The sequence below is a fragment of the Meles meles genome, chromosome 4 (genome assembly GCF_922984935.1).
Source record: "Meles meles chromosome 4, mMelMel3.1 paternal haplotype, whole genome shotgun sequence".
Classification (NCBI taxonomy): domain Eukaryota; kingdom Metazoa; phylum Chordata; class Mammalia; order Carnivora; family Mustelidae; genus Meles; species Meles meles.
Genome location: NC_060069.1, coordinates 12,912,468 through 12,937,680, shown reverse-complemented (window position 1 = coordinate 12,937,680; position 25,213 = coordinate 12,912,468). Strand labels below are relative to the sequence as shown.

Genomic DNA, 25,213 nt, shown 5'->3' with positions numbered 1-25,213 from the left:
TTATCTGTTTTGTATGTGTTGACTTTAAGGAGTTCTTTAAAGATCCTGGTTATCAACCTTTTGTCTGTACTGTCATTTGCAAATATCTTCTCCCCTTTCGTGGGCTGCCTCTTTGTTTTGTTCACTGTTTCCTTTGCTGTGCAGAAGCTTTTATCTTGATGAAGTCCCAGAAGTTCATTTTCGCTTTTGTTTCCTTGGCCTTTGGAGACATATCTTGAAAGAAGTTGCTGTGGGTGATATCGAAGAGGTTACTGCCTATGTTCTCCTCTAGGATTCTGATGGATTCCTGTCGCACGTTGAGGTCTTTTATCCGTTTCGAGTTTATCTTTGTGTACGGTGTAAGAGAATGGTCGAGTTTCATTCTTCTACATATCGCTGTCCAGTTTTCCCAGCACTATTTATTGAAGAGACTGTCTTTTTTCCATTGTATATCTTTTCCTGTTTTGTCAAAGATTATTTGACCATAGAGGTGAGGGTCCATATCTGGGCTCTCCACTCTGTTCCACTGGTCAGTGTGTCTGTCTTTATGCCAGTACCACGTAGTCTTGGTGATCACAGCTTTGTAGTAAAGCTTGAAATCGGGTAACGTGATGCCGCCAGTTTTGTTTTTGTTTTTCAACATTTCCTTAGCAATTCGGGGTCTCTTCTGATTCCATACAAATTTTAGGATTATTTGCTCCAGCTCTTTGAAAAATATCAGTGGAATTTTGATTGGAATGGCGTTAAAAGTATAGATTGCTCTAGGCAGTATAGACATTTTAACAATGTTTATTCTTCCAATCCAAGAGCATGGAATGGTCTTCCATCTTTTTGTGTCTTCTTCAATTTCTTTCATGAGTGTTCTGTAGTTCCTCGAGTACAGGTCCTTTACCTCTTTGGTTAGGTTTATTCCGGGTATCTTATGGTTCTTGGTGCTATAGTAAATGGAATCGATTCTCTAATTTCCCTTTCTGTATTTTCATTGTTAGTGTCTAAGAAAGCCCCTGATTTCTGTACATTGACTTTGTATCCTGCCACGTTACTGAATTGCTGTATGAGTTCTAGTAGTTTGGGGGTGGAGTCTTTGGGGTTTTCCATATAAAGAATCATGTCATCTGCGAAGAGAGAGAGTTTGACTTCTTCCTTGCCAATTTGGGTACCTTTTATTTCTCTTTGTTGTCTGATTGCCGTTGCTAGGACTTCTAACCAGAGTTAGGACTTGAACCAGAGTGGTGAGAGTGGGCATCCTTGTCGTGTTCCTAATCTCAACGGGAAGGCTGCAAGCTTTTTCCCATTGAGGATGATATTTGCTGTGGGTTTTTCATAGACAGATTTTATGAAGTTCAGGAATGTTCCCTCTATCCCTATACTTTGAAGCATTTTCATCAGGAACGGATGCTGGATTTTGTCAAATGCTTTTTCTGCATTAATTGAGAGGACCGTGTGGTTCTTCTCTCTTCTCTTATTGATTTGTTCTATCACATTGATTGATTTGCGAATGTTGAACCAACCTTGTAACCCAGGGATGAATCCCACCTGGTCATGGTGGATAATCTTTTTAATGTGCTGCTGGATCCTGTTTGCTAGGATCTTGTTGAGAATCTTTGCATCCATATTCATCAGTGATATTGGTCTGAAATTCTCCTTTTTGGTAGGGTCTTTGCCTGGTTTGGGCATCAGGGTAATGCTGGCTTCATAAAAAAGAGTCTGGAAGTTTTCCTTCTGCTTCAATTTTTTGGAACAGCTTCAGGAAAATTGGTGTTATTTCTTCTTTGAAAGTTTGGTAGACTTCCCCAGGGAATCTGTCAGGTCCTGGGCTCTTGTTTTTTGGGAGGTTTTTGATCACTGCTTCAATCTCATTACTAGATATCGGTCTATTCAGGTTGTCAATTTCTTCCTGGTTCAATTTTGGGAGTTTATAGTTTTCCAGGAATGCATCCATTTCATCTAGGTTGCTTAGCTTATTGGCATATAACTGTTGGTAATAATTTCTGATGATTGTTTCTATTTCCTTGGTGTTAGTTGTGATCTCTCCCTTTTCATTCATAATTTTATTAATTTGGGCTTTCTCTCTTTTCTTTTGGATTAGTGTGGCCAATGGTTTATCGATCTTATTGATTCTTTCAAAAAACCAGCTTCTAGTTTCATTGATACGTTCTACTGTATCTCTGGTTTCTACCTCATTGACCTCTGCTCTAATCTTGATTATTTCCCTTCTTGCATGTGGAGTTTGTTGATTCTCCAGTTCTTTAAGGTGTAGAGACAGCTGGTGTATTCTGGATTTTTCAATTTTTTTGAGGGAGGCTTGGATGGCTATGTATTTCCCCCTTAGAACCGCCTTTGCTGTATCCCATAGGTTTTGGACCGAAGTGTCTTCCTTCTCATTGGTTTCCATGAATTGTTTAAGTTCATCTTTGATCTCCTGGTTGATCCAAGCATTCTTAAGCAAGGTGGTCTTTAGCTTCCAGGTGTTTGAGTTCCTTCTGAACTTTTCTTTGTGATTGAGTTCCAGTTTCAAAGCATTGTGATCTGAGAATATGCAGGGAATAATGTCAGTCTTTTGGTATCTGTTGAGTCCTGCTTTGTGATCCAGTATGTGGTCTATTCTGGAGAAGGTTCCATGTGCACTTGAGAAGAATGAGTATTCTGTTGTTTTAGGGTGGAATGTTCTGTATATGTCTATGAGGTCCATCTGGTCCAATGTTTCATTCAATGCTCTTATTTCTTTATTAATTTTCTGCTTCGATGATTTGTCTGTTTCTGAGAGAGGCGTATTAAGGTCTCCTACTATCAATGTACTCATATCAATATGACTCTTTATCTTGATTAAGAGTTTTCTTATGTAATTGGGTGCTCCCATATTGGGGGCATAGATATTTATAATTGTTAGATCATCTTGGTGGATAGTCCCTTTAAGAATTATGTAGTGTCCTTCTGTATCTCTGACTACAGTGTTTAGTTTAAAATCTAATTTATCTGATATGAGAATCACTACCCCAGCCTTCTTCTGAGGCCCATTGGCATGAAAGATGCTTCCCATCCCTTCACTTTCAGTCTGGGTGTATCTTTAGGTTCAAAATGGGTCTCTTTTAGATAGGAGGGGTCCTGTCGTTTTATCCAATCTGCAACCCTGTGTCGTATTTATGCCATTCACATTTAGAGTGATTATTGAGAGATAGGTTTTTATTGACATCGTGTTACCTTTGAAGTCTTTCTGTCTGTAGATTGTTTCTATATTTCTGTTCAATGATATTCTTAGGATTCTTTCTCTTTTATAGGACCCCCCTTAATATTTCCTACAGTGTTGGCTTGGTAGTCGCACAGTCTTTTCAGCCTTGCCGGTCTTGGAAACTCTTTATCTCTCCATCCATATTAAAAGTCAGTCTTGGGGCGCCTGGGTGGCTCAGTGGGTTAAGCCGCTGCCTTCGGCTCAGGTCATGATCTCAGGGTCCTGGGATCGAGTCCCGCATCGGGCTCTCTGCTCAGCGGGGAGCCTGCTTCCCTCTCTCTCTCTCTGCCTGCCTCTCTATCTACTTGTGATCTCCCTCTGTCAAATAAATAAATAAAATCTTTAAAAAAAAAAAAAAAAAAGTCAGTCTTGCTGGATAGAGTATTCTTGGCTGCATGTTCTTCTCATTTAGTACTCTGAATATATTTTGCCAGCCCTTCCTGGCTTGCCAGGTCTCTGTGGACAGGTCTGACGTTATTCTAATGGGCTTTCCTCTGTATGTAAGGAGCTTCTTTGTCCTAGCTGCTTTTAAGAGGGTCTCTCTTGAAACATAATTCCTCATTTTAAGTATAAGGTGTTGTGAGGACTTTCGAGAATCTAAAATCTTGGGAGGAAATCTCTCTGCCTCTAGTACATGAACGTTGTTTCCATTCGTGAGATTGGGAAAATTTTCATGAACAACTTCTATCACTATATCTTCTAGACTTCTTTCTTTCTCCTCCCCTTCAGAGATTCCAGTAATTCTGACATTGGAACGTTTCATGGCATCATTTATTTCCCTGATTCTGTTTTCATGGCTTCTGAGCTGTTTGTTCCAGGCTTCCTCCTGATCCTATCTGTTTGTCCTCCAGATCACTAATTCTATCTTCTGTCTCAGTTACCCTAGCTTTTAGAGAATTTAGATCCGATTGGAACTCATTGAGAGCATTTTGAACATCATCCCTGGTGGCTTTCAGTTCTGCCCTAACATTGTGAACATCATCATCCCTGGTGGCTTTCAGTTCTGCCCTAATCAATTCTGTTTGGTCATCCATGGCTTTCTCCAACCTAGCTATTGCCTGGATAATTGTTAGTCTGAATTCCTTTTCTGACATATTATCTATGTCGATACCCATTAGCTCTGTTGCCGAAGGTCCATCCTCTGTATTGTTCTTCTGTTGGGTATTCCTCCTCCTAGTCATTTTGGTAAGAGATGACTGAACATATGCAGTTGGATGTATCGACCGTGGTGCAGTCAAGGTGCACCCTGGAACGCTTCTGAGCAATCAGGATTCCCCACCCACTTGAGAGAAAAAAGAAAAGAAGAAAAAAAAAAGAGAGAGAGAGGGAGAGACAGGAAAAAAAGGGAAGATAAAAGAGAAGGCTCAGCCCAAATGGGCCCCAAGGTAAGATTTATGAAGTATACAAACAAAAACAGACAAACAAAAAGACTGATAAAAGTATATGACAAGAGAAATAAAATGTATATATATATAAGCAAAAAAAGGGAAGAACCTCATCAGAAAGAACCCCAAGTATAAGATTTATATATTATCAGGACAAACACAAATTCACAGAAACACTGGCAGAAGGAAAAATTGGGAGAGTGGTTATAAATTCTCAGTGTGGGTGAGGAAGGTTATTTTGATTCTTCCTGGATGTATCTTGATGTTTTTGTTAAGGAACTCAACTTCCCTAAGTTACAGGGGGATTAGAAACTGGTTTGCCTATAGGGGTAGCATTGATCGGGGAAAGGGGATTACCTTGAAGTTAACTCTATATGTATAATAGAAAATAAAAATTAAAAAAGAATAAACTAGACTAAACTAAGTTAAAATTAAAAAAGAATTTTAAAAAAATTAGAAAAGCAAAAAAGAAACACGGGAGTATGTATCAAAAAGTTCAGGGTAGAAGGTTATTAAGGAATTTGATGTACTGGACTTCTCAGTGTGATGGTAAATAGGTTAAAAAATTATCTATGTATTTAAAAAAAAGAACCAGAATATTGGTAAAGAGTTAAAAATAAAAGTTGTATTTATGAAGTAGTGGTGGTTGTTCTCTTGTAGTCTTTTTTTTTTTTTTCTTCCTTCCTGGTTGGTCTTCTGGGGGAGGGGCCTGCCACGTGGGTTTTCAGACAATGATGTTCCCTGAGTTAGGTCCTCCCGCTCCCCTCAAGGAGGTGGGCTCTGAGGAAACTGTTTTTTTCAGGCTTTTGTTCTCTGGGGGTTTTTATGTTCTTTCATCTGCTTTCTCTCGCCTTGACAGCTTTTGATGGTTTTTGGAGGTTTAGAGGAGAGCAAGCTGCACCCCGACCTCCCTCTCAGAGAGAAGCCTCAAAATGCTCTGCAGAGCTGCTTGCAGAGTCGGTTCTGAGTTACTGTCCCTGGGGATGCTGGAGCTCCTCATTGTACCCAATACCAGGGCAGCAGCGGCTGTCTAGGCAGCTCCAGACCGCCAGAGAGGTGCCAAGCAGAGATCGCACACTGAGATGTTCCCGCTGTCCCGGGCTGGGAATGTCTGGTTTTTCCCGATGCCAGAGCTCCAGGCTAACGCCTATGAGCACCTATCCCAAGGGAGGGTGTGGGACGCGCGTGTTTCAGGATTGCCATCTGGCCAGGCTCCCAGCCCCTCACGGGAGCCAGACCCCACTCGTTCTCGGGTGAGCTGGGGTTCAGGCGCACTGGCGGCTCAGGGACAGAGACCTGTTTTCTCCGCCGCACTCTCTCTGGCTCAGTGCCAGGGGAGGCTGTCCTGGGTCCGGGGACTTCGGTCCCTGACCCTAACCGCCCAGGTTCCCACTATTTCCCCCCGCGATCCTTTGCTCTTTATTTTTTGAGTGCTTTCCACCAGACCCCAAGTTAATGCTGGTCCCAGATGCAGGGCACTCTCGTAATGGGGTATTACTTTCCAATCGGTCACCTCTGGTGGCTCCCTCCCCCTTTTGTTTATCTTCCGATATCAGTCCGATGTTCCTACTCTGCTTTACCTGCCACTGGCGTCTTCTGCTCCTGTAGAGATCCAGACGTGTATAATTCTGATCTCAGGCTGATTTCATGGGTGGTCGGAGTTCCCTGGTAGGTAATCAGCTCACTTTAGGGTACAGGTTGAAACGGTGCCTCCTCCTACTTCCCCGCCATCTTGACTCCCCTAGTAATACTCTTTTAAAACAAACAAACAAAAAAAATGATCTTATTTGACAGAGAGAGAGAGAGCACAAGCAGGCAGAGGGAGAGAGTGAAGCAGGCTCCCTGCTGAGCAAGGAACCCCCACCCCCACCCCACCCCACACAGGGCTTAATCCGAGGACCCTGGGATCATGACTTGGGCCGAAGGCAGTCACTTAACCAACTGAGCCACCCAGGCACCCCTGTAATCCTATTTTTTCAAGTTTTTTTCTAATCCAGAGGTTTCACAAGTGTTTTTGTGACATTTGTTTTTATATATATAATATATACATATATTTATATATGTTTATAAATATTTATGTTTATATATGTTTATATAGTTATATAAATATATATTTATGAACATATATATTTAAATATATAAATATATATAAATACATAATATATAAATATATTATATATAAATATATTATATATTTACATATGGTTATATATACATAAAATATACATATAAATATAAAAAACAATATAAATTTTGGTTGTATATATATATTTGATTCAGGAGAGCTAACAAATCTTCAGTCATCCTGCACATCTTTCTTGTACACCCATTATAGACAAGCCAGTGGGCTAAACCTCCAAGACCCAAGGATGAATAAAACACTGCCCACTTATCATCTAGGAGGGGAGACAGACATGGAAGCAACTAATGTAGATGATGACCAGTGTTCTAATGGGGGCATTTAACTAAGAACTAGAGGAATACTAGATGGTGTAGTTAAATTTGAGGGGTTGTTGGGGGAATGTTGGTTACAGGGAAGGTATATCTGCTGGACATTCTAGAGGGATAAGATTTTTCTCTGAGGTGAACAATATGAGTAAAGATAGTCTTTGTTTTCTACTAACAATGCATTCTTTTGGGGGGGGCGCTGTTAAAATGGTTAGATTCAATGGGCCTTACATTTGTTAGTGACAATATTATGCCTTTAGTTATAAAAGACAGCTAAAGTGGCCCTTACATTATGAGTATTTAGATACATCTGTTTCATTCAGTTGACTTTGTTACTTTGCATGAACTAGTATTTTGATAGTATTAAAGTTTTAGATTTTAGTATATCTGAGGTGTTTGATCTATTTAAATCCATGATCAAAAAATTTAACTGGGAGTTGAAAATGAGAATCTTTGAATCACAAAATTATATGAAATAGCTGATAATGATATAATTGAGAATGAATATTATGTGCTTAGAAATATGGGAAAAATCAATAAAGCAGCTATGGAATAAAAAATAGCCTGCTAATGAGAGAATATTTGAAATTTAAAAGAAGTCCTAGTATCATCTGAACATATGGACATAGTTTTCATTTCATGATTATAGATGCAATGTTCTGAGATAGTTATAGTAGTTTAGCTGGTTGACATATTTCAAGGATTTTCAAAGATTGAATTTCAGACTATTTGTTCAGATTAGAAAAGTAATTCAGATGACAAGCCCAAGTCTCTGTACCCATTTGAAGCAAAACGGGATAGTTGAACACTATCTCTTAACTCTCATTCCAGTTTTTTAATGTGCTTCTAGGTCTTAAAGTTGCCTTGAGCAGCAGAGCTCGACTGTCATTGAACCAGGCACAGAACTCTTGTTATGTGGATCTTGTTCAGTGCACACTAATGAGTTTATCACCTTTTAAGTAACTACTTTTGTTTGGTTGCCCCTGACCACCTGGCCAAACCCAGAGCCTGCTTCTCTCTTTTAATATTCTGATTATGTAGGTTAAACAGGGACTATTTTTTTTTTTTTCTACTTGAGAGTTCTAGAAGAGGGTCGAGGGAGTAGGATAAATAAAGCCAGAGTGGTCTGACTGGTGTTTTTAACACTGCTCGTGTCCCTGTTTTTCCCACCGTCACCTGGACTGTTGATGGGTCCTAGAGAAGGATCCCCATTTTCCTGCCTCTATATTTCTAGGTGTCATTCCTAATCATAATATTTTAAAAAGCTCTGAAGAAAAATGAGAATTTTCTTGTGCTAGTTTTCAATTTTATAGCAGCATTTCATGTTACAGTTTTACAGAAACATTTCTTTGGTTCATATAAGGATATCTGTGGTCATACAATTAAAATTTTTGTGGCATCCATTTGGGAATATCTGAATTATTGAGCATATGGTTAACAGAATAAAAAAAAACAAAAGGCCTTTTATAAAGTCAGGACTAGATTTTAGTTCTCTTGAAGTAGATGAACTTTCGGATAACATAAAATTTCATCAGTGGAAAATACTTCTGCCTAAGACAGGAGTTTCATGAAACATATTTTAATTTGGACAAGGAGGTCATGAGAAAATGGTTCATCTTCCACTGTGATGCAGAACAACTCTTTTTTAAAAAATCAGTAATAAAAATACTACTCCCACTGGTGTTCTAGCCTACATAGGAAACACAGTGCAGACTCAAATTAGGTCTCCACACCCTGAGCCCTTCATTTTAGTGTCTTCTACCAGTGCTTTGTCCCCTACCCCCTATATGCAATATTCAGAAAAAGGATTTTTCCTTTTTTTTTTGTTTGAGATATAGTAGGCAGTTAAGGAAAGATCACAGAGGGGATACACATGCGTTCTCCCCTATGACTCCAGCCAACAGTAACGTATAACCTCATTATGATACATGTACATTGTGGTTTTGGTTCCCTCCCTGTGGGGAGAAGGTGGCCATGACAGTTCCAACAAGGACCATATAGGGCCAAACTGCACACACCATCACCCCCCTCCACTGGGAGGAGGAGTCCCTTAGATGATTGGAAGCAGCCTCAGTCAGAGACCACCCTAGCTATGACCCATAATCTATGCAACCATAAAAAGGAAAGACAAAAGAAGACTCTGACCCCTGATACAGTTGCCACCTCTGTGCCTGCCCCCTCTCCCACCTTGAGAGGGTGCTTTCTCCTTAACTGCTAGTAAAGTCTTGCTTAAAGGTTTGGCTTTGAATTCTTTCTTGGCTGAACTCAAGGACCGAGGCCTTGAGGGGAATGGGATTGGCTGCTGACATTTGGATATACAGTAACATATGAGTTATTTACAAGTCAAGTTTCTAATAGCTTCAACCAGCTAGAATATAACCAGAAACTTAGAAATAGGAGGAAAATATTAGAACAGGCAAAATATTTGCTTATTAATATTTGCTTATTATTTAGGAGAGCCGTTCTAGTCCTTATTCCCATAGTCTTATTTCACATTTTTCTTAAACTAGAAAAGATTCTGGTAATTTATGATGTTGAATTAGGCAAAAATATGTGACAGCTTAAAGTCCAATTTGTTGTCTTTGTTTTTAAAAAGACACACTGAACAAGTGACAGAGGAGTGTAGATTTAGGATTTTAAAGAGCTAAAGTATAATCATTATGCAGATTGGTAGCCAATAGCCTGATAATGATAGTCATGAGAAAAATGCCCCTAAAAACAGAATGGAAAACTCCAAAAGCAAAGCAGTGTCGAGTTATTTAATGTAAAAAATAGCCATCCATTTTCCAGATGTATACCACATCTGGACACAAATTTCTTTAAGGCTTAGTAATATTTTGATACTCTCAACATTTTTGTGTCGCAAAAAAAAATCACTTATGTGGCATACATTGGTCTTTCATTATGCTGGGTATATGAGGTATTCAAGCATGAGATTTTTTTATAGTGTGAGTTTTTTTCTTTTGAATTATAAATAGCACGATATTTTTCTGGTCACCTTTGGGTGAGGATATTTCCTTACCTTTTCAGACGCCCATGTGAAATTATTTTCTTAGGTACACTAATCCAGACAAATTATAAAATACATAATGTCCATATTGACTTAAAGTTTATCACATGACCCATTTATCTTCATTTGAAATTTTCATGTTCTGGATCTTTGAGCCAGTCTGATACAGAGTGTGGTCGTATTAGGTTCATGATTCGGATCTTGGATCTCATTCTTGCCAGCATTGATTATTTTTGGTAACTTACAGATACATCACTTCATCACTTAAAGATTTGCTTCCCTAACTTCTGTGTGTATATAAGAAGAGAGGGGTGAGAGGAAGCAGGGGGTAAGGGATGGTGGTAGAGATAGGGAAACCTAGACAGGGAAAGGCAACTATAGATAGAGGTAAACAATATCTATTATATCTATATATGATCTTATTAGTAGCACCATTCATTTAGAATTAATTATATACTGTTAGATCTCTTATGGAACCATCTTGACTTTTATTGACTAGTTGTATTAACTTTTAAAGTGTATCTGTCTTCTTTCTCCAGTAACACTATATGGGATATATATAGTATGTATATTTTATCTCTTGAACTTTTTTTTATTATAAGTATATATTTAACTTTTTTAAAAAATTACTTATTTCTTTTCATTGTAACAGAATTCATTGTTTATCTTGAACATTTTTATAGTTGTTACTTGAAAAATCAAATGTATCTATGAATGGTTTATTATCCTTAAAAGACTTTGAGTTTTGGTGTTCAATATAGGAACCATTAGTGACATGAGTCTATTTAAATTTAGGTTGAAATCAGTTAAAATATGTAGTTCTTCAGTTGCACTAGCCATATTTCATTTGCTTAGTAGCCACATGTGGTTAATGATAACCATGTTGAACAGTCAGATATAGAACATTTCTGTTATCTGAGAAAGTTATGTTAGGTAGGGCTGATCTACCGATTGTCAACTGAATGATGGATTCAGTTATAATTCATTCAGATCTTTTTAAGAGAAAGTATTATTTGAAGCATACATGTACTTCTGTGTGTATATAATACCCTGTAATTCAACCCAATCTTGAAAAACGTGGTTTACGAGATTGGATTTACATTAAATTAGGACATCAGATTTTGCTAAATAAATGTCTTTTTCTAAATTACTGCAGAATAATTTGTCTTCAATTCTGTAAGCATTTACTTCTTAATATTGTTTACATTGTAGATTGTGGCAAATTCTTATCACATTGGAAGTTAGTTGCTTCCAATGTGTTAGATATCAAATAGAATCAAATAGAAGTTAGATATCAAATCCATGCACAAATAGTAAGGTCAATGTAATGCAGTAGGGATGTGAAGAAGGTGGGGGAAGTCTGCAGGAAGGTGTCTCAAAGAATTAATTCTATTAGAAATACCAGTTAACTATGGAATATCAAATATATTCATTTCAAATGACTTTGTAGAGATAGTTTGATACAGGATCCTTTTCTCACCTCATTTCTAAATGCTGAACCTTTGATTAGTAGTATAATGATGTTTATTATATACTTAATTTTTTATAACCGTGTGATACAGATTTTTGGATTCCTTTTCTAAAGTATGTTTGTTGACTTTACCTACTTAATATGACCTTGAATTGAGAAGCTCTTAAACATTGTATTTTGAAAAGAATGATACATGTTTTTTTTAAAAAGAATATTATACCTGACAGTCCAAAACTATTGCTAACTCAGTGCTTTGTGTCCTTGTGAACATTGAGATGAAAGTTCAAAATTTCTCAATTCAGAGTTAAATCCAAACCCAAATTAAAACATTATCGTAAATTAATTTTGACAAACCTCCACACAGTGAACTATTTGTTGCCTTTGTTTCAATGGAGCCTCATCAGATGAGAATATATTTCACCTAGACATAGAAAGAAATCCATTTTAAGCTTGTAAGTAATTGCGCATTCTGTCTCTATATTTATTTATATATGTATAAGTAGTATGCCCTGATGTTTCATTATGGAAGGGAAAAAAAGCTTTAAATAAAAGTAAGTTTTTAAAAATTCCTGATACAGGAAGCAAAAAAGCCAGTACAGTTTCTAATTGCCTTTTAGAGTCTCTGAGTTCCCTCATTACCTGTGATTTAAGCTAAAAATGAGGTAATTATAGATAACATCAGTGTTTATCTGGTTGATCTTGGCACCTGCAGTCCTAGTGTTGTAGCTTACCCATGTCTGGTGCCACACTTTACAGTCTGATGCTGACATACCTAATTTACACTTCTCGTATTTCCATTGATTTTTAAGTTAGATGTTCCTTGTTGTATTTTTAAAATCATTCCCTTTAAGATGGTATAAAAGTGTATACTCTTTCACTTGAAATAGTAGATTTATGGTACAGTCCTTTCATTAGTAGAAATCTTTCACTAATGTGTTTCTACACAAATTTAAATTTTATTATGTCCTTTTATCTCTGTATTTGGTAAAGCAGTTATGGTCACTAATAGGGCAATTTTTTTTTTTTCAAATATTGGTGTGCAGTTCAGGATCATAAAATTGTATATACCTTTTTGCATCAGATTTAGTTTTCTTACTTTGTGCTTTCTTACCTTCAAATATTAAAAAAGATCACCTTTATTTTGCCCTGGCCTTTAGTACTACTATGTCTAGTCAAATCTCAAAAAATGAGATGATCAAGAGCTAACTGAGCTTGTAAACTACAGGATCATCTCTGCAGAGCTTCACCATACCACCCCCTCACCGTACTTCCCTCTTTGATCTTCCTTCTCTGTTGGACTTGTTGAACATACCCGGTGATAATCCATTCTCCATTCCCTGCATTCTTTAGCAGTGAAAACCGGAGTAGCTCCTCTTAACCAAGTATTGAAGATCCTGAGTACTAGACTGTATGTAGTCTCTGAATTGTTTTCAATAATTGTAGTTGTTTGGGTTTCTTCTTAGCCCCATAAAAACATTGATGCCTGCTCAGGTAGTGCCCAAAAATGGAGTAGAAACCATCCTATAAAATATACAGTATAAACTTATTTTCTCTAATTTGTCATCATTCAGGACAATTCAGAAATTTTCTAGTACAGAACTGCCACATAATCAAGTAATTTATGCATTATTTAGGTTACAAAAGTATTTAAACAATTACATTTAGAAGGTGCTAACTCGTTTTATACTAATTTTATGTGGGTATCTTAGGAAATACTACATTAAAATATGTAATTAGAAATAGAGATCTCCTTATGATCATCAGCTGTATTTATTCACTGTGTATTCTGGTTGATTGCCATGTCAAAAAAACAAAAAACAAAACACCAAAACATTGCCAAGTGGATTAGCTACCTAAACAGATATTCTTGGAGGGAAGACCTCAATTGCTGCTGCAAAAGTTGATTTCATTTATTGAGAAATGACTGCAATACTCATGGCCAACACTTTTAATCAGTCACAATATTCTTTTCTGAGGAGTGCATGGTAGCTTCAGAATCCTTTTCACACAATGGTTCTAGGGCAGCCACTAAGGCCTGAGAAGTACACCAGTTTCTGCCTTTCTGTGCCTAGATGCTGGTTGTTTTTAGGGACCCAGTGCCTGCAAGGCATAGTGATTGTCACTAGATGGCACTGGTGCTTTGTCTAGAGAATCCTTAAGGCCCAGGCTTCTCTCTAATCTGTTCCATTTGAGGAACCTACCTAAATACCCCAGGTTTTTAACCACTCACAGCAGCTGTTGACTTACTTCCTCAGTCCAACTGATGAAAACTTATCTCTGTACCCTTGGACTTAATGTTCAAAAACTAGAAATCTAAGGAAGAAAATAATAAGGTCATATTCTTGTCTTGCCTTGTTTCCAGAGGCCATTTTTATCCCTTGATGGTTGCAGTATCGTGTTTCCCTTTTAGTGTTGCTTCCAGAAAGATGCTTCTCCTAATTCTCTTTTTTCTCCCCTCTTATTAAATTTTTCTGAGTCTTAGTGTCCTCTTTCATAAAGAAGGGTTAAAAATACACACCCTAGGAGAGTTATTGTAAAGGTTAAAAGTGATTTACTTAAAGTATTGTATTTTTTTTTAAGATTTTATTTATTTAGTTGAGAGAGACAGAGACAGAGAGAGCAGGAGCAGGGAAGAGAGGGAGAAGCAGGCTCCCCACTGAGGAAGGAGCCTTATGTGGGACTCAATCCTAGGACCCTGGGATCATGACCTGAGCTGAAGGCAGATGCTTAAGGAACTGAGCCACCCAGGTTCCTGCTACTAAAATATCATATTTTTAAATATATATTGATTTTTTTTAGCATTTCAGTAGCATCATTGCCAGATTTTGACTGTTACAGGCATATTATTTACTTTTTTTAAAAATGTAAGACAAAGTTTAGAAACTACCATTCCTTTACTTTTGTAAAGCTGAAAAATTCCGCCACTGACTCATCAATAACTTAGTATTCTTTGCCCATGTCCTGATCTAAGTTCAGGAGTAGGTCCCCATTTATATTTATGATTGTAAAAAACTTTAATTATGGTTCGGCTCCCCTCGAAGGGCTAAAGTGTTCAATATTTTGTCCTCTGTAGACTGTTAAAGGTCTGACAGCCCAGCTCTTGGAGTGGCATTTGAGTGCCCGTGGGGCTACTGTTATTTCTACAACACTCAGTTTTCATTTGTAGGTGTAAGACCAGTTCTCCCTTCTCTGTACTACCAGAGTGCTTGGCCTTCACCCGATTATTACTAGTTTACAGATCCCTTGACCTCCATAGCTTAATGCTTTCTCGAATCTCTCTGACTGCTGAGCACATAGTAGGCACTGTTAGTTGTGTTTACTCCATACCACTGTTTGTTAATGAAACCCGGTGCTATAGAGGAGCAAGACAAGGAGTTCTCTTGCGGCCTTCGTGTTCCTCTGTTGTTCGGGCTCTTCATCAGTTTGAGGCGTTCAGCCTTAATTGGAACTCTGAGTACCCTGAATAAATTGAGATGATTGTGAATTCCAAAGATAAGGTTTCCATTTCACATGTCCCAGTCCCCTGTTCTCTCTGCCGACACTGTAATCAAGGCCCAGGGTCTTATTTAAGCTAACAAATAATTATCCTTCATTACATAAGTAGTATGTAACTTGACCTTAAAAGGCTGTGTAACTTAACAAGATGGCAATGAATCTAGCCACCAGCTGTGTCTACCTTCACACTGTCCCGGTCCCTGTGAATAGGAGCTGATTTTGGAAGAGGCTGGGGGAGTCCTTGCCTCACACTTCCCTCTCTTATCTGGAATGTATCGGTGATTTCAGGCCATGGAACTGCATGGTCTTGCACAAATTTTGATTCCTTTTGGGTTCAGAATCCATTTAAAATCTGCAGTTTTTGCTTGCAGACCACAAGCTATTTAACACACTTAACATTTCCTGAGATGTATTCATTGCTTATCTCATCTTTGAGTACTGCTAAAACTGGGTAAAAACAAAACCTGAATATGAGATGTGAATAATATATGTGAGATTGTTGGGAAATGGATAATGTATTTGAAATATTGTTGGTAATACAAATGGACTAATATGATTTAAAAAACATTTCTTTGAGCTTGGAGGGGCTAGGGATTACTTAAACATGACAACAGTGGAAAAAGCATCAGGAGAAAATAATGTTCAATTTAAACTAATACACACATTAAAAAAGCTTCACTGTGTTGAAAACCAAGGTATTGGGTTAAAAAGTACATGGGTGTGGCAGACAAAGGTGTGATGTTTTTAATATATGAAAAACTCCTCCTTTGGACCAATAATAAGGTCCAGTATAATGAAAGTAATATTATAATTAGTATTAACAATAATACTAATTTTTAAAAATATTCTGATATACTAAACATGCTTCTGAAGACTTGTCATGTATTTTAATCCTCACAATAATTCTTTGAGGTAGATGCTGTTATTTCATTTTACAGATGAGGAAACAGAGGCACAGGGACATTAAGTCACTTGCCCAAGCTTGCGCAGCTAGTAAGTAGGGAGTAAATTGTGTACTGTTTCTGTGACGGCAGGACTGTCTTTTTACCACAGGAGTGTGGTTCTGCTGTCCATTCTCTTAACACTATCCTGTGGTGCTTAAAATAGGCAAAGGACAAGAAGGGATGTTTTTAAAAAAGAAGTAATAAAATGACTCAAAAGAATGAAAAATTTTCACTTTCAGTAATGACATAAATGCAAATTAAAATAAAAATGAAGTATTATTTTCTCTTATGAATGGAGTGTTGGGAGTAAGAAATTTTCCTGGAGTGGTGTTAGGAGTGGACTTCCTCACTAAGGTGCTGGAGTGCTTGTCTCATATGGCATGCCTAGCCACTAGCCCCTTCGGGCAGAAGGCTTCGGGATTGGTGCTCTAGGGCCGAGCTGGAAGTTCTCCTGCTTGTGGGAGTCAAGAATGTGCCACTACTGGGGTCACTCTTCTGGAAAACTCTGTGGAGATGATACTCCACAGTCGGGTGTTTTAGTAGTTGGTTGCATTACTGGCTTTAAGATAACATGATGTGCAAGGCTGTCCTTTCTCAAATTGAGTCAGGTCCGACCAGTGAGAACTGCTGCCGTGTATCTACATGGAGAACGGTTGAGGGTCTCAAAGGCTTTCTTTTGAGGAAGTCTCTCTGAAGAGATTGCCAGGGTTTCAGCCTTGATGATAAGTTTATTGCGGCATTAGGAAATCAGAGAGAAATTTCACAGAGCTGTGCTCAGTAGCCTCAACTGTTGACAAATGATTCTTGATGTTTAGTTTGGTACAAGATGCAGGGAATATAGGTCTACTTCCTTTATTCAAACTCAGTAAATGGTTTGGGACAATTAATTTCCAATTGTTTCCCAGTAGAGCAGATTTACTTGTATATTAATGAGGCACAGGTGTTAGGCCCCTGGTGTCTGTGTGCCTGGGAGGCATATTTCAGTTGTTTATCTACTCAGCCATAGGTACTGCAAGGTACTCAAGCTTGCCTTTAACAGTTTTTACAGTGAGGCTTTTTAATTTTTTGATTTTTTTTTCAAATTTGCCTGCACCTGTTAAAATTTTAAAACTGATCATGTAGAAAGAAGTTGCAGAGATTTCAATAGTAAATTGCACTGAAAGTTAAAGTAGTCTTCTATTATATTTACTCCCTAGCCTGACACTAAAGAGAAACAGATTCATTTAAACAGATATTTCATGTGAGAAGCCAATGTAATCAACAGTACCCTTTTTGTTGTGTATTTTTGGAGCAGGTATGTCTTTGTCAATGGGTAAAGCAGTCATATATTTATATTAATATTCATTTTTTTCTTGTTGTACTGAACTGCGCTACCAGCATTTTAGAGGAAATGGAATAGCCTCCATAGACATTATGAATTTCAGTAGCTGGCATAATTATAGCGATCTACATATTCATTAAATCTAAGAAGAACTGTGTCCAAAAAGACAGCCATGCGTTCAGAAACAGTACACAACTAAATATATATGTTTTAAAAGTTGCATTTCTTAGACTTATTTAAAATTAATTTCCTGTAGCATTCCTCTCCAAGCAGAGAATTTTAACAAAAGGATCCCTATGCTTTGGTTTCTTGCATATAGGAAAGAATGGGAAGAACTATTTGTAAACAACAATTACTTGGCAACAATAAGGCAGAAGGGGATTAATGGGCAGCTGAGAAGCAGCAGGTTCCGCAGCATTTGCTGGAAGGTAAGAAGAAAATATTTATTTACAGTTTGTGGTTGCAGTATATCAACACATTACCTGATGCCCTGAGAGATTACCCATGCAGGGGATCACTGAATTTTCCAGGAGACTTCACTCTCGATTTTTTGGCCATCCAAGTTTATCTTTCATAGGACATTTACTAATAAGGTTGAACCACCTTAGTCCCGAGTAACTGGTGATGTTAAAGGAGTCATTTGAAATAGCTGTTCTTTCATCTCATTTGATGGAGCAGAATTCGAAGCAACACCTTTACATCCCCCAGAGGCTTCTGCAGAAATCCTTGAAGCTGGGCAGGAGCAGAGGGGGTTTTCCTCCAGCTTCCCACTGTATCAAGTGCAGCCATTTAGTCACCCCCCTTTTTGCTTCAGAAACAGCAGATGGAAAAGATTTTTCATATATATATGTATATGTACATATACATATATATATATATTTTTTTAAACTGGAAACATAAAGTGAAGGGCAGCAGGAAAGAGAAGTGGAAGAAAATTAGATCAGTCTCCTAAGAGAAAGGGCCATTGATTACCAAAACTAGTAATAATTTACAGTTATCTTTTTAATTGCCTGGAAATATTATCCCTTTTTGTTCTCTCGAAATGAATTGAGGTTTAGACTTATTTCTGAAATGACTTCTATTGAAAGTTTTTTAGGTTATATCTGCATAAATTGAGCGTACAGAGTCTGTGCAAGTAAAGACAGTAAGGAACACATGATGTATTAGACAGTTTTAGATTTAATAATTTAGATTTAATAATTAAAATACATTTTTCTTTTGTTGGATGCAGGCCGTAAAGGCGGAAGACCTGCTGCTGGAATATTTGTGCACAAATATTTGTGTCCCACCCCCTAGTCCTTGTTGTTTAACTTTTAGTAGCCTCCATTTGCTAAAAATAAACTCAAGTCCAGATTTATTTTAATGTTGTATTAAACTAAATTAAATCAAATTTGTCTTTTTAAGAATGCTTGTTGTTTTCATAAGCTAGCTGCCAGTCGTAAATTAACATTTCTGCCCTAGAAGGAATGACCTCACTTCTCAAGCCATGCCCTCAGGTTGTTCTTCTCTGTCCTTTACCTGCCTGTTTTAAGACAAATCTTAAACCTTGAAATTAATCATTGGACTTTGTGTCTGTCAACACCCCATTAATATAAGACTGTAAAATGGGAATTATACTTGAACTCAACACATTCTTGCTCATTTTTTTTTTTTTTAATATAAATCTGGAGGGGACCTTGATTCAGTTTTGTAGTGTAGTTTTTGGGATCTTGTTCTTGTGGCCTTTGTTCACTTTTTGAATTGTCCAAATACACATAAACATTCCCAAATATAACTTATAGGGAACCGGAATGATATGAATATGAATGTCTCTTGGAGTATTCAGTATGAATATCTGCTTCAGGTGATTCTGTTTGGCATAGTTTTACATGTTGCTCGTTAGGATTTTTACAAAAGTTTCCTTTTTTTTTCCTTGACAGCTATTTCTTTGTGTTCTTCCTCAAGATAAAAGTCAGTGGATAAGTAGAATTAAAGAATTAAGAGCATGGTATAGCAACGTTAAAGAAATAGTAAGTTCTACTTTAATTAATGTAATTGTTTTCTTATGTATGCCTTAAAGTCCAGTAACCTCTTATCTTTGCATGTGTGTTTTCTTTCTTTCCCTGCCAGCACATCACAAACCCAAGGAAGGTTGTTGGCCAGCAAGATTTGATGATCAATAATCCTCTTTCACAGGATGAAGGGGTAAAGTTCATCTTTATTCATATCTCAGCTTCTTTTGCCTATAAGAATGTGCTTATGAGACAGGTTATCAATCACCATGAAAACAATGTTATTTCATGCCAATTAATTTTTTTTTTACTCTATATATTATGCAACCTAAAACCTGATGGAAATTATTCTATGCTATATTCATCCTGTGTTGTAGGAGGTTTATGATCTGTTTCTGTGGAATGGCACTCTGGAGATGTCCCAGGGGACCATAAGAACTCAGGGTAAAAGAGAAGAGCATAAACAGGAGGCTAGAACTGTTCTGTCAAGTTGTAGTGGGCAGTGGGGACTCTAGGAAAGCCTCCCTTTAGGATAAAAATAGATGGGGGTTTACTTGGTGGTACTAACTTGCAAGAAGAAAAGTGACTTTTTGGAGTGAGTCTATTAAGAAGTTTTTAAAGATAATGAAAAAGATCTGCCCCTCCCCACTGATACTTCAGAGAAGACTAAGAATAATTACCACTTTAGGGTATTGTATAACTTCTTCAATTGCTGCTCTAATTCCTATTTCCCTGCTAACAAATTATTTTCCAGCAATATATAATACCAGCTTTTCTTTTTTTTTACTGATACATATAGTTGTTATCATACAGTTTATAGTATAGCAGCACAGAATATTAAGTGAATTTTAAAACTGAAATTCACATTTTACAAAGTATCTAAAAATCTGCTTGATCATAAAGCCAAGCTTTGCAAAAAAAGACATTACATGTCTTAGTGCATTGGGAGTTCAGGTCAGGTTCAAGTCTAGACCAGTTGGCCTGTGGCCCTGCTCTAATCTAAGCAGAGCTTTTTGTTGTTTGTAAGGGAAGTAGTGGGTGCAGAACAGCAGAACTATCATTTACTTTATAAAGATAATATAAAAATTTAAAATATGTACAATATTATTACTGGAAAAATTGATGTTAGTATAAGGATGTGTTTGTGATATTAGACTAGTAGGGTTTTTTTTGTTTTTTTTTTTTTTTTTTTAGATTTTATTTATTTATTTACTTAACAGACAGAGATTACAAGTAGGCAGAGAGGCAGGCAGAGAGAGAGGAGGAAAGCAGGCTCTCCGCCGAGCAGAGAGCCCGATGCGGGGCTCGATCCTGGGTCTCCGGGATCATGACCTGAGCTGAAGGCAGAGGCTCCAACCCACTGAGCCACCCAGGTGCCCCTAGACTAGTAGTTTTTAATAAAACTTATTCTACTTCAGGTTTCCTCTCCACAATGTGAAATGATAACTCAGAGAAGGATAAATTTGATCACTTAAATTATGAAATTCAGATCATAAAAGACAGTAAAGGTGTAAAATTATCTTAAGTAGGTTGTTTTCCTTATTTCAGAGTCTGTGGAACAAATTTTTTCAAGATAAAGAACTGCGATCAATGATTGAACAAGATGTCAAAAGAACGTATGTAGAACTTATAGTAATTCAAACTGATGTTATCTCTTTGTGATTTTAGTAAGATACAAAATCCATAGAGGAGTTTTAATTAAATACAATATTTGCCTTATGTTATTAACAAAGTTATTGTGGCCATTTTTGATAGTAACAATTATTTTCTGTTCTCAAAATATAGATTCCTGTTTTCCCTCTTTCAACATAAATTACAATATTTATGATCTTAAAATAATATCTAATCTGGTTTTCAATTTTCAGCAATGATTTGAAATCATGTGCTTCTGATTAAGGTTATATTATGTGGTCATAATACTGATAATGCTAGAAACATTTGTCTTCTGCTTCACACCTTTGAATCCTTTCTAACCACATTGCTTTTTAAATGACAGCTATTTGTTTTACCCTCCTTATTTCTGTCTCTCTTGAAGTCATTCAGATTTGCAAACAACCTCTTCTCTCAGTCTACATAGTATTTACCATGTGAAGGAGTTGTTTACTAAGCACATGGCTAATATGCATTGACTTTTACATAATTGGGCTTTACCTTTCTGGGTCATGTAGTGAGAAGTACATGGAATTTTTGTGGGAAAGTCCTAGGATAAGTTCTAGCAACATATGCTCTAATCTTGGACATTTTACTTTCAATGAACATCTTTCCTCAGTGTCCTTTTCTGTAAAATGGGAATAATAGTTAACCTCTAAGGATTGCTGTAGATTAATAAATGTATGTTGTAATAGTGCTGTTCAGATATGTTTACACTTTTTTTTAAAGATTTATTTATTCATCCTAGAGAAAGAGAGAAATAGAACGAGCATACGTGAGTAGGTGAGAGCGACAAAGGAAGAGAGAGAGAGAATCTCAAGTGAGCTCTATGCGGAGCACAGAGCTCCACATAGAGCTCAGTCTCATGACCCTGAAATCACAACCTTACATCATGACCGGAGCCAAAACTAAGAGTTGGACTCTTTTTTTTTTTTTTTTTGAAGATTTTATTTATTTATTTGACAGACAGAGAACACAGGTACACAGGCAGGCAGAGAGAGAGAGAGAGGGAGAAGCAGGCTCCCCGCTGAGCAGAGAGCCTGATGTGGGGCTGGATCCCAGGACCCTGAGATCATGACCTGAGCCGAAGGCAGAGGCTTTAACCCACTGAGCCACCCAGGCGCCCCTAAGAGTTAGACTCTTAACCGACTGTGCCACCCTGGCACCCCTAGATGTGTTAACACTTTAGGCTGTAAACAGTTACATAAATGTTAGCAAATTTAATCATTGAATCTAGGATGGGCCATGTATTTGCAGAGTCACAGATATCCCTAGTACCTTCTTCCAGGTTCTTCTGTAGCTTTGCCTGTCTGTTCTGCTGCTAGTTCAACTCCTGCTAGACCTATTACAAGGTCAGGGCCTCTGGCTCTCTGACACTCATCTCTTTCCCAGGTCCCCAAAACTGAGTAATCAGATGACATAGATAGCTATTAACATTATACTACATATTGAACAAGTCACATTTTCTATTTTAAAATGAAAATCAGTGGAGGGGTACCTCGCTGGTTCAGTCAATAGAATGTGTGACTCTTAATCTAATGGTTGTGTGTTCAGGCCCACATTGGGCCTAGAACTTACTTTAAAAAATAAAAAATGAGGGGCGCCTGGGTGGCTCAGTGGTTTAAGCCGCTGCCTTCAGCTCAGGTCATGATCTCAGGGTCCTGGGATCGAGTCCCACATCGGGCTCTCTGCTTGGCAGGGAGCCTGCTTCCTCCTCTCTCTCTCTCTCTGCCTGCCTCTCTCCCTACTTGTGATCTCTATCTGTCAAATAAATAAATAAAATCTTTAAAAAAAAAAAAAAAAAAAAAATGAAAACAGGGGAATCATGGGTTCAGAGTACCACAGAACTGTACATAACTGGCAATGGTGGTAGGTTGAGGGAGGGAGGTATGGGATCATTTTGATGAGCTGAGTTATCTAGTAACTCAAGAGGAGCCAATTATACAGAAACTACTTTCAGAGGCATCGTGTGGTAGTTCTTGACCTCTAGCATATAGTTGCAGAAAGTAGAGTACCATTGTGTTAGTGTGCAGGAGGCACTCAAATATTTGTTGGAGAAAACAAAAACTGAATTTCCTCACCAATCATTTAAGTAGTTGTATAATCAGTGGCAGTAAAACAGGCCTCTTAAAAGCAAAATGCATGGTATATACTGCTAGCCAAACAGTAAAGGTATCCCTTTAAAAAAAAATAGCTAGGGAGTTATCTTAGAAAACTTGACAGCTTCAGCTCTAAATGGCTAATAAGAAGGATCATGATCAATCTGTTGTTATCAAATGAAAATAGAGGGACCATGATACTGGAGCGTCACGCAGTCAGAGGCTCTGTGGATCAGATCGGTGAAAAGACAAAACAAACAGGAGAAGGGGAAAATAAAACTCAGACAGCCAAGCCTCATAGGAAGTGGCATTGGGAGCCCATTGATTATTTTGGTTACTTAACACAAACATTTATGCTTTGCTGTGTGAGGAAGTGCTATTTCTTGAAAAGTGTATGCTTGTAACTACTTAGTTTTATGTTTTCTATGCATTTTTTATATATTTAAAATGTGTGTATGCACGTGATGTATATAACATATATATGGCTAACTTTTTCTCTTATAAATGGTCTCCAATGGTACATTTTAATTCAGTTGGCAAGCCTAAGATTCAGGGATGGCAGTTTGGAGACTGTAGTGCATAGCGTGGATGGAGGAGGTTACATCTTCTTCTCCAGAAGGCTCTTCCATGGCTCCCCTCCACATTTAGAGTAAGGGTCCTTGCCATCTCTTTAGAAATTTTGTGGCAGGTAACTTAACTTGTAAGGTAAGACCGTCAGTCTTTTAAGGCACCAAATTGCCTAACAATAAAAGCTGAATAGCTTGAATAATTTTACTACTTTAGGTAATACATTCTCTTTATAAGGCACTGCACTATCTAAAATCCAGGGGTTTCAGTCGAGTCTGTAAGGCATCTCATGATGCAATAGAAGAGAAGAAATACAGCTCAACGAATGTCATACAGTGTTACTCATTTACTAGCATCTGTAATAAGAATTTTTTTTACTGTACTTTTTTTTTACTGTACATTTATTGAATGTCTCCTATGTTCCAGCCTTATCCTTTTTGGGAATAGAGTGGTGAATAAGACAGACAAGGTTCTGCTTTCAAGGGATATACATTTTAGTGTGGGGTGGGGAGGGGGTTGGAGCAATGAGAAAGTCAGCAGTATAGACAGATAAAGAGGATAATTGTAAAAGATGGTAACTGTTGTGAAGAAATAAAGCAGGGTGATAAGATAGAGGGATGGCAGTTTTAGGAACAGTGATTAGAAAAGGCATCTCTGAGAAGATGATATCTGAGCTGAGATGTGAAAAATTATAAAAAGCCAGCCATTTGAAGATCTAGGGAAAGAACATTCCAGGCAGAGGGAACAGCTAGTGCAAAGTCTCTCAGTGAAAATAAGCTCAGTGTTTTGAGAAACTGAAGGGGGGTAGGTATGGCGGGAGGTAAGTGATTTAAGTAGAGAAATTTTGGGAGAGAGCAGATGCCATCGAAGCAATCCTATAGGCCAAAGTAAGGAGTTAGGGTTTTATTCCATTGCAATGGGAAGCCATTGGTGGGTATTGAGCAGGGGTGTGATACCTAAAAAGATCATTCTGGCTGCTGTGCAGCAGGGTGGGGAGAGGTGAAGGTGGAATCTGGGAAAGTAACTGGGAGTCATGTGGTATGCTTCCACATTAAGTAGTGTTGGTGGCTTAGATGAAAGATGTAGTAATAGAGATGGTTAGGAATAGATAGGTTGAGGATAAGCATTTTCTACTTTTAAATATTAAGAGGTCATTATATGTAGTTTTCTCACATTCATCAGTTCTCCTCCATTTTTACTGCCCTGTTTTAGGTCTTTTTTTTTTTTTTTAAACCTCCTATGTAGAATTTCTCACTTGCTTAATTGTTCTCTTTCGATGTCTTTTCTTCCTCCTCCAGCAGAATCCATGTGTTATAGCCTTATTTTCAGAAAGCACAACTGGTCATGCCACTTGCCTAATCTAGAGCCTTCTTGGGCTCTGATCTGCAGAAGAATGGACTTATCCAGACCCCTAACACACAGATGGTTCTCTTTTAAGAGTTTTCTAACTGTCTTTCTGTTATTGATGTATAGTTTAACTCCACTGCAGTCTGAGAGCGTGATTTCCCGTCTGCAGATTGGTTTGGGTGTGTTTTGGGGTCCAGAATGTGTAATATCTTGGTGAATGTTCCATGTGAACTTGAGAATAATGTGTATTCTGCTGCTGTTGTTTCAAGAAGTACAT

The 25,213-nt window shown here is 37.6% G+C and overlaps 1 protein-coding gene across 3 annotated transcripts in view; it reads left to right on the top strand.

Moving 5' to 3' along the window:
• The window catches only part of TBC1D5 (TBC1 domain family member 5), a 579,401-nt gene that overhangs the window by 311,760 nt on the left and 242,428 nt on the right, over positions 1-25,213 (top strand). For all 3 annotated transcript variants that reach the window (XM_046002325.1, XM_046002328.1, XM_046002327.1), the window contains 4 exons: positions 17,602-17,710; positions 19,202-19,291; positions 19,392-19,466; positions 20,822-20,889. In XM_046002325.1, coding sequence (XP_045858281.1) covers positions 17,602-17,710; positions 19,202-19,291; positions 19,392-19,466; positions 20,822-20,889 — 342 coding nt within the window. The remainder of the gene's footprint in view (positions 1-17,601; positions 17,711-19,201; positions 19,292-19,391; positions 19,467-20,821; positions 20,890-25,213) is intronic.